Source organism: Protopterus annectens, chromosome 7.part0, assembly GCF_019279795.1.
Source record: "Protopterus annectens isolate FY-2018-M chromosome 7.part0, PAN1.0, whole genome shotgun sequence".
Lineage (NCBI taxonomy): Eukaryota > Metazoa > Chordata > Ceratodontiformes > Protopteridae > Protopterus > Protopterus annectens.
In genome coordinates this window covers 332,236,339-332,249,809 of record NC_056739.1, presented here as the reverse complement: position 1 = coordinate 332,249,809, position 13,471 = coordinate 332,236,339, and the positions used below count along the sequence as shown (strand labels likewise).

The 13,471-nt window shown below is 41.0% G+C and overlaps 1 protein-coding gene across 3 annotated transcripts in view; it reads left to right on the top strand.

Annotated features, from left to right (window-relative positions):
* Nucleotides 1-491: 491 nt before the first annotated feature.
* The window catches only part of KCNC4 (potassium voltage-gated channel subfamily C member 4), a 541,475-nt gene continuing 528,495 nt past the window's right edge, over nt 492-13,471 (top strand). The window contains exons 1-2 of one of the 3 annotated variants that reach the window (XM_044076902.1): nt 492-1,118; nt 4,242-5,077. In XM_044076902.1, coding sequence (XP_043932837.1) covers nt 4,457-5,077 — 621 coding nt within the window. In that variant the 5' untranslated portion in view covers nt 492-1,118; nt 4,242-4,456. Of the gene's footprint in view, nt 1,119-2,826; nt 3,274-3,412; nt 3,690-4,241; nt 5,078-13,471 lie in introns of those variants that run through there. The other 2 variants (XM_044076904.1, XM_044076903.1) reach the window with 2 other exon arrangements.

The window sequence follows — 13,471 nt, the reverse complement described above, 5'->3', positions numbered from 1 at the left end:
TCTATTTGGGCCGTTGCCCCCCCCCCCCCCCCCCCATTTTTAATGTCTTTGTCCAGATTTCTTGCTCTAAGAGGTTGAGGGTATGTGTCACCCGTGAAAAGAGTAGCCTAACCTGGACAACAAAAAATAAATACATGTAAAATTCTGTGCTATTTTTTTTATGTTTAGAGGCTGAAAGATTGGGTGATGTGGCCATATTGTTACCAATACTGTTTTCAACGAGGATCTCGTAACATTCACAAATTGTATCTGTAAGTACGTTTCTGAAAATGAATTATTTCCGAAATCGTTTTCTGCCAGGCAGTAGCAGAGACTGCACGTTTAAAATAAAAGCTCAGACTTTTTCCTAAACAAGATGGAACGCAATCCCCTTAAACTGTTTGAAAAGTTTGCATTGACTTTTTGTTGATGTGAAACATTACAACGCATTCTTAAAGCCCCCCACGACCCTACCATATGCACACATACGCGCGTGCGCGCCGATACACACCTTCAGTCCCGTTTCCATTTCTATACCTATCAGGTGTTTCTAACCTTAGCTATTGCGAAAACCTCGGATTTCAGTGATCGCTTTACTTTAAGTGCCATTAAACAAGCTACATGAACACAGGGGAGGCATTTGGAAGAGCATATAATTCTGAAACAGTTAAACCTACGTTAAAAGATAAGGTGGGGGAAATGAAACCCAAGATCAGGTGAGCAACAAGCTGCAGTTTGCCCCCCAAGTATCATGGAAGAAGGGTTCACTTCTACTACCAGGGGGCATCTGCCACAGACGGGGAAGACGTTGCGCAGCCGAGGGCTGCTTGTTCGAGAGGCTAGCCCTTCGGGTAAGAAAGGACTGAACTCCCAATTGCACTGAGCTTTTACAGTGAACCTAAAGCTTTTACAGTGGATGAGCAACAGATCGGAAAGGTGCAACGGATAAAGAAACGACTAGGACAGAATAAAATACCAGCACCCATGAATATTGTGGGGCTACTGGGCTCTGCGAAAAGGACTGGAGAAAAGATAGCTCCACAGCAGGACCCTTTCCAGGGCCATCTGAGAAAAGTCGTGGAATGAACACGACAGTCTGAAAAAAACCTGGATTGCTTTGTAAACAACAGAAGTAACAGGTGAGCACCGATATATTTGGGTGCATGTTATACTGTTTGTACTTCGGGTATCTGGAAATTTTTATTAGCCTCTCCAGCCATTCTATCCTGATGACAAGGGCGTAGGTAGATGGTAACGGGCAGGACATGTGTTGACGACAGGCAGTCTCGCCTATTATTCAATGCATGCATTTTCATATCGCCATAAATAAGTGAAGTCAGGGTTTGGGGCTACATAATCAACATTTAAGATATTCGACTTGAGGTTTTAGGACTGTCACCAGTTGTGATGACGGCAGAGATGGGTGTCTGTAGCCAAGGAGACGGTGCTGAGAGGGAGGTGCAGAGAGACGGAGAGGAGACAGAGACAGCTATCTGGAGCTGGGAGCTGGCATGGGTAATGCTGCTGAACTTGTTCTGGCAGGTGTTTACATGTACATAACCCAGCCAGAAATCCTACGTTTAATGGTACACAAGCACGACATAAGTATACTACTGTCTGGGCACATACATTGGCCATATGCGGCATGATCTCGAGATTAAGAATAAAGTGCTAAATGTCCACAACATAAATGCGCCACACATGCACAAAGTGTCTAGAGGCCACGTATGCAATCTTCATAGGCTGCAGATGAACTCATTAAAAAGGCAATCTGACTGCATGACTATAAATTAAAATGTTGCATGAGCACCCTAGACGTCCATCAAAAGCAGAGCACATGTTAATGAACACCAGGGAGTACCACTAAAATGCACTGCATAGATACCATCAGATAAACACAGTTGGTCAACACACTGCTTATATTACAGAGAGAATGTAGAAGTATACATACTATTCTTAGTCACACGGTAAGTAAAGCAGTTGGACAACATAAGTGCAAGGGACAAAAATGCCTTAGTAAAGCAAGACAAGGGTATGAATAGCAGACACCCCGTTAAAAAAAAAAACATTATTTAAACAGGAACTCGGGGTAGTTGCATTAAATGGGACTAATTTAAAAATTAGAAACGCAGGCACGACATACAAAAATACCATAACATCACAACATTTAATTAGCGCAGACATACTGAGAAGCATCAATGTTTTGCAGTATAAGGCACCTTACGTTACCTGAATACTACTAAAAACAACAGTTCCCACAACGAATCACGTGAACTACAGATGCATACACAACCTGTATAACCGCAAAATAAAACCTCTGCCTGACTATAACAGGCTGTCTATTCACCCTACGAGCGTACTACTGTTGTGTAAATGGGATGCATGTTGTACGCTCAATGGGACTGTTAGATCAGTTAATTAATGAATACATATTACTACAGAGGTTGTGAGATAAGCTCTCTCTAAAAACTGTACTTTTAATGCCACATATATAGCACAATTGGTCTTTTTTAACAGGGCAGTAACAACTGAGGGAGGGGCATAAATATTGCAAAAGCCCATATTGTTTTATTATAAAAAACACTTATAAAACTTTCCTCTAAATACTGTAGAAAAGTAAGAGTACAGTATCAGTTAAGCTGCATCCAGCACCAGACCTGAAGCAATAGACCTGCACAAAGGCGAAATATTCCTTTCTGACTGCAGATAAACAGTATGTGGCTACCAAAGCATCAGCCAAGTTTGATTGACATCAGAGAAGATGCTATTCCTGGTTGGCCCTGCAGAAATCTAATAAACAACAAAAATATCACCACATATACAGACTGCAAACACATCTCCTGGGGTGTAAGCACAGATACCTGTGGATTGCAGCTGTTTCAGGAACACTAAAAAATTACAACTGACTTTGCCTATACACACGAGGAAGTGGGTTTCCTGGACCACAAAAACGTACTAAATGCACTTTGGGACCATTCCCTATTCTGAACTGCAAGGAATGCAACGCATTGCCACTACTTAACCAAATTCCCGAATATCAGCAAAACTACTACCCAATTGTTGGAGAATGATACCACTTGTCTCTTTTTGACAGCAGATAGGCACGTTGGTTTGTATTTACGCAAGACACGTCAATAGCATAGTGACACATGTTCTGCCTTAAAAACCTGCGCACTATTCAGTGTTAAGAAATACCTGAAAACGGAAGCAATACTGAGTACTAACGTAGTCCCTGAACGGCATTTACTGAGTACTAATGTAGTACCAGAACAGCAAGAGAAACACCTGATCTGGGTGGGTACCACATTCACAGACTATGTGTGGAATGCGCACAGGTGTCCACCGCACAGGGTGCATAAGCCAATAAAGTGCCCTATTTTTTATATATATATATATATATATATATATATATATATATATAGCCGGAAAAATATATGAAAATGTGCCAGAACAGTCTTAGCACAGCGCCTTCACTTCAGAATACATGTTTTTCTTTAGGACCCTGGGTCCAAAGATTGTAGCAGAGGACAGCTGTAGTCAAATCAATTGCTTATTTGTAATTATTTGCTTTTCTTATGGAGCCAAGAGCATAGCTGGAAAGGGGTCTGTGGATAAGCCCAGCCAACCAGTTAAACTAATAAATGAACGAATGATTAAAAAAGATCCTTCTGGGTACCTACACGGGCACATCAGATTAACACCAGTTACAGGTAAGGCTTGAGCGCTGAAGGTAAAATGCAGCAGTCAACAACAGGTGAAAACAGATGTCATAGTTCTTGCTGTTCATGAAACTTACCTTTCCTGAAAAAATGTAATCAGTACAAGTGGGAAATTGAAAATGTGATTAGTATTCTGACTAGCCTTGCATGCATTCACAAATGAGAGCATTAAGAAGCAGTGACATTAGTTTTAGAGAGAGATCTTGTCTTGTTAGGCAGCACTACTGCTTGGGGTTGGACTTTCAACACCGGGAAGTTAAGTTCTAGTCCCGCAGTTCGAGTCTAATTATAGAAAAGTGCTGGATAAAGGGAGGATTATGCTGAGACATATTGTTCATCCTTTCAGCAAACATTTAATGGCACACTTATTAGTCAATACTTAATCTTTTATAGCGTAGTTTGTAGCAACAAGTATTAATGTTTACAGCTTACTTATTGGGAAACATATAGCTATATACTATTTAAGCACGCCAAGACAAGTGTCTGCATCACTGGCTTGTGACAGTTGTGTTTTTCATTAACTTTCTTTATTTGTACTTTTAGACGACCACCTGTTTGACATTCTCACATTCAGCCGTGATTTCCAAAGGACTCCGTAAACGATGGTAGTGGGAGGCAGCTTCTGTTTCTTCTGATGCCTGGCTGCAGCCGAAACTCGATTCCCCTCTGAGAGGGACTGTCTAGAAAGGAAGTCACCCCCTCCCAGCCCGAGCCAGATCTGGAAGGGTGTTTAGAGGACAACCCGAGCGTCTTAATCTATGATCAGCTCCGTGTGCGTCTCATCCTACCGCGGGCGCAAGTCGGGTAACAAGCCGCCTTCTAAAACATGTCTGAAGGAGGAGATGGCCAAGGGAGAGGACTCGGACAAAGTGGTCATCAACGTGGGGGGTACCCGGCATGAAACCTATCGTAGCACCCTGAGGACTCTACCTGGCACCCGGTTGGCATGGCTTGCCGAACCTACCGGGGGCCACTCAGACCTGGACCCCGGCTGCAACGAATTTTTCTTCGATCGCCATCCTGGCATCTTTGCCTACGTGCTTAATTACTATCGCACTGGCAAGCTACACTGTCCTGCGGACGTTTGTGGGCCACTCTTCGAAGAAGAGCTCGCCTTTTGGGGCATAGATGAGACAGATGTAGAGCCCTGCTGCTGGATGAACTACCGACAGCACCGCGATGCAGAAGAAGCTCTTGATACATTTGAGGTACCCGATGGGCGTGAGAGTGGTGAGCAGGACGAACGCGGCGATGAGGATGACCTTCCCCGCCGACTGGCTATAGCCGAGGGCCCCGAGCGATCTCGATGCTCCTGGAAGCTGTGGCAACCCAAGATATGGGCGCTTTTTGAGGACCCTTACTCATCTAGAGCTGCTCGGGTAAGTCTCCTTTGCACATTTATTTTTTTCTGTCTTTATAATCAGATCTCATTGTGGCTACCGGTTGTAAAAAGGTGAGTGAGAATAAAGGCATCAATCTTTGCACAGTGAGGGATCGATGACCAGCAACGCCTCTAAGAGGTGAAACTCTGAACTTGACCCATCCAATGCCAGAAACTACATGTAAGAGTGTCCTCCCCCAACTGGTTGCACAGTGAAGCGATTACTTTTTCTCCTTGATGGATTCTTCAGTCTTTCAGAGTCCCTGATTATGTGAACAAGGGACATTTGATTTATACCCCTAGCCAACATATAATTGGCGAAATCAGACCAAAAGCAGGTTATTACGTGATGAGTGGTAGAAAAGTGACTCGTTTAGGTTGCTTTTTCGCGTAAGGAAACCTCAAGTAATACTGGGATCGGTGAACTTAGACAAATTCCAAGGAGCATAAAATACCCCATAACCATTTATTTATTCCAGGTAACACACCCTTCGACTATCCTTACTTTTTAGGGATGGCCCTAATATATTTTGGCTAAACTTTTGCATTGTTTATCCTTAAGCTGTGAATTAAATAGATTGATTATAATAATAAATATTAATAACGATGATAGGTACAAACTGATTTTGAGTCAGAAAATCAAACGATTCACAGACCTCTTTTCATCAACTTTCTCAAGTCTTCTCGCTAATTTTGGCAGGTCCTCAAACATTTCTGCTTTGTCCTTATAATCTTCGTCCCTGCAACCATTGGAAAGGCAAATACTTTAACAGTGAGCTTGAGAATTATCAGACTAAGCATGCTGAATGCATAGAGTTAAAGATCACATTTTTGACTGGTCTGCGACAGGGAAGTAAGGGCTTAGTGGAGAGAGTGAATTCTTTGGACTGCTGTGCTGGGCTGGGGAACCTGAGACGTGTGAAATAAGTGGGCCAGAGTGATATATTTTCTAGGGGGCATAGCAGTGCTATGAAAAAAAAAGACAGATCACTTAAAAAAAGTATGAGTACATTTTTAGGCATTCCTTCCTCTTCCTTACAGTTTTCTAGAGGAGAAATCTTGTAATATAGTGATTCATTTCTGTTGCATCCTATGGAAAATAAATTCAATGAAGGTTTCCAAGGATTTAACTATATTAATAACTTTATGTTTTCCAGTTATGTAACAGGAAAAAGTTTTATGTTTGCCACTGAGCCCACAGTTCTCAACATCTTGGCACAACAAAATCTGGACAAAACCCCAAAAACAGGTACAAATTTTAAATATGGCTCTTATAAACTTAGAAAGTTGCTAGAATAAAAGGTCTTGTGTTTGTTTGTTTGTTACCATACATTTTCAGAATTATATGAAGTCTGAAACTCAAATGACTGTTCTTATGTAGTGAATTCATTCTTTACTGATTTGACACAAAAATGCAGGAAACCACAAATTTTAGGAGGAGCAGACCAAAAATAGGAGGCAAAATTTGGACAGTTGAGGGGTATGGTTTTGCATGAACTTGCATTAAGACTGTTATCACCAAGAATTAATCAGCAGATATTATACTCACTGTGGTAGGGGTATAGAGCCATTCCCCAGCTGCTATTAAAATCTCAAGCAATTTTCTAATTTACAGACTTTCTGCAGAAGTTTTGTTTTATACTGAAAATTTGTGCAACATTTGACAATTCAGTGTTGTGTAGTGCCCATATTTTACCGTGTTTCAATTCAGATGTAGAAATATTTTGTCAGGTACAGAAAAAAGACTAAAACAGATAACAGTGAAATATTTCACTAACTGGTACATTTCTATTTTGGTCACACCCACATTAACCTTTTTGTTCATCATATGCTATAAACAGGAACACTATGTTAAAGGTTAAATTAACATCTAAGATGAGAATTAACACATTTGTAACTTTGTTAAGTATATTTAGATAGTGTTTTCTGTATAAATTAGACAATTTAATATCATAGGATCGCAGGAGGTTACTAGTTTAATGGCCCTGGGGCCTTTACAAGCCGAGTTTGTCAGAGATTGTTATACTTGCTACTAGCCTGATAGCTTTTCCCCCTAAGAAGATGACGACTGCACACACAAACGGTAATAAAATTACCATTCAGGTTGTGAACATAAAGCTGATTTAACTGAATACTCATATATAGCCCACAATGGATAAATACACTGTGTTTACTTTCTTTATGTTCAGTGACAGGATTTTTTTTTGGTGGGGGGCACAAACCACATAAGTGGAATATATTTTCATTGTTTTTATTCAGGATTAGAAGTAGCTAGCTTCCCTTTTCATCAGAGAGCTAAGATGCTCTAATAAGATCTGGGTTCTGACATCTGTAGCTGGTGGCTACATCATACAAAATTCATTAACGTACAGAAGGATGTTCCTTACATAAGTCAGTAAGACCCTATCACATTGTATTTTGCAGATAGTTCATACTGTCAATGCTATTTAAAAATACATTTGATTTTTCAGCAAGAGCATAAGTACTTGAATCAGACAAATTAGAGCAATGTGGGTTTGCAAAAATAATGCTCTGGCAAAAATTTGCAGTAGTAAGGCAACTAATTGATTTTTTTAATGCAAAGTGCATATATTTGTCTTTTCTGCTGGTCATGGATTAAGTATCACAGAGTGTGGGGTAACAGTGGCACTGCTGGTCATGGATTAAGTATCACAGAGTGTGGGGTAACAGTGGCATGGTCATGGATTAAGTATCACAGAGTGTGGGGTAACAGTGGCACTGCTGGTCATGGATTAAGTATCATAGAGTGTGGGGTAACAGTGGCACTGCTGGTCATGGATTAAGTATCATAGAGTGTGGGGTAACAGTGGCACTGCTGGTCATGGATTAAGTATCATAGAGTGTGGGGTAACAGTGGCACTGCTGGTCATGGATTAAGTATCATAGAGTGTGGGGTAACAGTGGCATTGCTGGTCATGGATTAAGTATCATAGAGTGTGGGGTAACAGTGGCACTGCTGGTCATGGATTAAGTATCATAGAGTGTGGGGTAACAGTGGCACTGCTGGTCATGGATTAAGTATCATAGAGTGTGGGGTAACAGTGGCACTGCTGGTCATGGATTAAGTATCATAGAGTGTGGGGTAACAGTGGCACTGCTGGTCATGGATTAAGTATCATAGAGTGTGGGGTAACAGTGGCACTGCTGGTCATGGATTAAGTATCATAGAGTGTGGGGTAACAGTGGCACTGCGCATTAGGGTTGAACTAATGTACAAGTCATTTGCATTTAGTGGAATATTCATTAGCATTGAGGATGCCCCTTCCAGACCATTTCACATTTGTCATTCATGCCTACTAACCATTTAATGGGTACTGCCAAGGTAACCCATGGCTTTATAAAAGAATTTGCTTACAGTTTTGTTTTCTTGACATGTCATTATTTCATCTTCACAACAGGTCCAGAATATGTGCATGAATGGCAGCTTTAAGTAGTTGTTTAGGTTAACCAGGAAGAACAGTATTGAATTAAACAGCCGACCCCAACATTATGTTTTTCAGGATGGCTTACACAGAAAATTAATATGAAAACTGATTAATATTGTTTCTCTGGACCTAAAATATCATCACAGTGAAAAAGAACAACTTGCACCGATCTTCTGCTATAGTAGTAGTTATGATGTCACAGAGAGGTTACAACTTCAGCTACAAAACTGACTAGCTTTACATGATACATTCAAGGAAAGTGTTAGTGCTCGTGTACAATACATTACATTAATTTCATGGTAGAAGACAGTTTGTCTAGTCTGCCCTTTAAATTAATTTAACATTCAAACATCTCACCAAATAAACATATTTAACTTTTAATCTTCCCTCCATAACTAGTTTCCTTCTCCCCTATAGCTGGCCTGTCTTGTACTCTCCTAAATGCTGCTGTACACCCCTTCATCACCACCCACTGCAGCAGTCCATTTCTATAGGTCCACAACCCTCAATGCACCCAAGTACTTTTACATATCTAGAGAGTATTTGTAGCTACAATCTACTGCTTGTATTTTTCCTCCCTGTGTCACTGCCTGTTCTGTACAGTATAGCCCTTCAAATCTCTCCTCTAATATCTTGAGAGAAGAGCCTAAGCTCATCCAGTCTCTGGGGATATCTGCCCCCCACAATCTCATGTCATTTTTCAGTAGTTTTCCTTTGGACTCCTGCAAGCAGCTCAGTGTGTCTCTATGAAAGTCCTCTGTAACTGCACACAGTGCTGAATATGTGGCTTGCCCAAAGCTTAACAGAGTGGGAAGATTACCACTTTGCTCGAGGAGTGTGTAACACCGAGGATGCACCCCACAGTACTATTTGCTGCTTTAACTGTTGTGTAAGTCTGCTTCTGCTGGGTCTTGTCCATGTGTGATCAACATCCCCAGATCTTTTCTGCTGTTAACAGTTCTCCTCCTTCCAGCTGATATTTTACACAAGAGTTGCCCTGGCCTAATTACAATATTTTGCACTGAACATCAGCTATGTTTCTGCCCAGTTGGTTAACCTTTGCAGATCATTGCTTCCCAATCTACCATTCTTGCTCCTTATTTATTACCCTTGAAGAAGTTAATGCCATGTCTACCCCCCATGTATATCTGACACAAAACAGTAGAGCACTGCTTACAGCATAGACTGCCGCCACTACTCTTGTACTCGGTTAGCTGTTTTGATATTGTCCATTTCATTAAAACCATGTGTACCTATCCCTTCCAGCATGCAGAAATCCTGTTCCTCCATCTTGAATCTGCCTCACCCTCTCCAGGTTTCCTAGAAGCTTAATGTGCCAGACAATGTTATAGTCCATGATGAAGCCCAGCAAGACCATGTCTACTGATACTTCTCTGTCAGGTTATCCTAACTTAGTCATAAATAAGGTTTGACTGGCAACTGCTTCTGAATCTGTTGGCTGTTGTTCTTGAGATGATCTTTCTATAGAAAAGCAACCATTCTTTCTGTTTTGGATCTCCGCATTGCTTTCTCTAACACTGTTGTTAAGCTAACAGACCTATAATTACTCAGATGCCTAGATTTCTATTTCCTCTTCCCTCCAGCAGGAGTGCCACACTATCTTCAGCCTCAGGCATTTATGTACTAATCAGTAATCTGCAAGATCTCTCTGTCTTAGTTGATTTGACAACCTACTGTTTTGGGTCTTTAGCAATTGGAGAGGGAGCCCCTTTAGTCCTTGGATTTTATCTTTTTTTAGGTCGTTTCATTACTTTACTGTCTGCTCTTGCCAGTGCTTTCCCTGTTTTCCTAGCATGGCACCTTATCCTAACTCTATTTCCTGAACACAAACAAGCAATTATTCAATCAGTATCTCAGGTTTTCTCACAGTCTTTTGCTAACTATTTTTTATTTTTGTTCAGTCTGACCTGGTCTTCCCTTTCCTGACTTCCATTTACTATACATCTGTAGTAGCCTTTGTTCCTCTCATGACACTTTCTGTCAAGTCTCTTTCAATTTGCTCATTTACTGCTTCACCTCCTTTCTGACCTTTGTTTTGCCTCCTTGACCTTTGCTTTCTCACAGTTTTCCACCCCTTCTGTCTACATCTTGTGAGCTTTGCCTTTGCCGTAATAATTTACCCCAACTTCATAAATACCTGTACCTGTTTTCTTGTTTTTTGCCTCTTACTCAAGCCTATGTCTGTAGCCTAAATACTGCATCTATAGCTCATCCTCACAGCTTGCATTTTTGCTCAGTTTGTCTCCTTCCTGTCAAGCCATCTTCCTAGGTTATTGAAATCCACTCCCTTAAAATCCTGCACCAACACCTTTTTTTTGTATTCTCATACTGTTGCCCCCTCCCCACTGTAGACCAATACAGTGTACATAATCACTGTTGGCTGATGGTGCCTTTCCATGGACATTCCTCTCTCTCTCTCTCCCCCCACCATAATAAGGACAACATTGAGAATTCTGCTTCTTTACTGGCCAGCTGAACCGTTATAGTCCAAGACCTCAATCAGCTTGCATTCTGTTTCAAGTTGGAGCATGGAATCTCAGAATCTGTTCCTGGAAGATTCAGATCCTTCTTGGTTATAAACCTATTCCTTCAATCCTAGTCCTTTATTCTCTGTGCCAGTTTGGGGCTGATACACTGTATCAAGCCACCAGCCACCAGCTTTCCCATATCTCCTCTGTCGTTATACCATTTAATCTAGGAGCTAACCCTATGCCCTTCAGTGGGATGGTATTGGTTCTCCTGTCAGATCTCACATTTGATGCTCTTTTTATGTAGTTTACTATTCCAACCCCTTCCTTTACTTTATTGTCATTCATGATCGTCAACACCTGGTCAACTCTGCATCCTACCTTTTCTTGTTCATGGGTCAGGTTTGCAATACCAGTAATATCCATTCTCCCCTCCAGCATCACTGGCTATCATGCCCCCAACCGTCCTACCCTCTCTTCTTGAACAACATTGTAGTACTACTGCTGAAACACACTGCAAGCTTTCCTTTCTGAGTTCCCCTGTTATGTTCTGTGTCTTTCCTTTACTCATAACAGAGTGCCTAACCCCTCTGATACTTTTGTGGCATCACTCTCCATCCCTTTTAGTTTAAGGGTACAGTCATTAAAGCGCATCTTTAACACCCATTACTGAGCACTAGTGTCCCTCCTTAGTGAAGACAGAAGCTGTCAGTGGAATATAACTAATGTCGCTGCCCATTCTTCCCCTTTTCCTGAGTCCCAAGGTCTTCTCCCTTTGGTCACTGCACAACCAGTTACTATACTACCTTATCATTTACCTACCTCAGTATGTTGCTGCTGCTACAGGTAGTACATCTAACAATGCTGCTTCCAATTATCTGTCTATCATTTTTTGTTAAAATGTCGGTGCTGCTTTCTACCACGTCATCTGCACCCCTGATAGGTCATTGATGCCTACACACCCCTCAATATGTATCCAATCCTCTGCCTAGTTGACCACTTCTGTCATGTCTTATTAAGGAGAAATCTATGACTGATTTCACGCTATATCTTAATTCCTGTTTCTCTTTCCAATTCTCTCGATCCCCTTAAAGAGCCTTTAACCATCAGCACCAATTCACCCCACCATACTGGGTGTAGCCTCAGTTCCTGCTTAGTGCCACTAACCTGTCTGTCTCCTTCCATTTTCTGCCCAGTTCAACCACCCCAGATGTTTTAACTCTCTCCTCTGTCACTTTTATCATACTTCCTGTACTGTTCCCATAAGCCCTCTGCACTCTTCTATCCTTCACATTCATCTAGTTGAGTGCCCTTCTCTGCCCACTTCCTTTCTGCTCTCCTTGTAACTTTGGCTCTACATGATTACCTTACCCTACACATCATTACTTACTCCATCATGACTGCCCTCTTTATGGTTATAACTCCACGTTTCTCCATTCACCTTACTGTTTGCCACAACACTTGCACATGTTTTTCTGGCAGCATGTGCCTACGTCATCTTTGCTTTTCTCCCATTTATATGCTCCTCCCTACTAGTCATTTGATACCTCCTCCACTTATTCAATCCCAATTAGTTATTTCTTGACTGACTAGATGCACTTTAAAGTCTAACCCTTGTACTCTCATTTGTAGCTCCTGCATTTTTCTGCAGATCCCATAACTTGAGACAAGCCACTGACATGCACACTGAGTACATCTCCAGTGTTGCTCCCGTTCTTATCTCTACTGTCCTGTTCTTGGTTTGCAGTCTTATTCTTTGATCTCTTACAACTTACCTTATTGTTATTTACATAAATATATTTCAAACGTCTGGTAGTTTTTTTTTTTTACCTCCTTTATTATCAAAGTATTGATAAGAAAATTCCAGTCAAATGACAAGATAATGGATATACAAAAACTTGTAGCATGCAGGAAAAATGCAGCTGTTTTTTCATGAGAGAAATGCAGGAGAAGTGCATGAAACTAGATGCACTGAATCAACACAAATGTAAGCAAATTTTAACAGACAAAGGTAAAATACTGCATTGTATTCACATTTTAAATGTAATATTTAAAACAAATTATGAAACTGTATATAAAATGTACATTTGCTACTTTGGGGAATGTAGTGCAGTATGGGATTCAGACTGCCTCTGCTGTGTACATATCTGCAGTGCTTGAAGCACAGTGATTATTGCAGTTATTGCTCCAACTCAAAGGATATTGTGGAAATATGACAGAATCTAAAAAATTCCAAACTGTATTCATGAAGGAAATTCTGTATGCGACCCCACCAGCTGAGGAGGTCATGCACAAAGTGACAGAGTTGTCTAGAAGAACTCTACAGATTTTAGTCTGACTTTGAAAACTAGTGACAGATAGATCCTAGTATACCTTCAGCTAAAATAAACATGGATTTAGAATAGCTGATAAAGTGTGCTGTATGTCATCTGCATGTTCAGAAATTTTGTTTTAAAT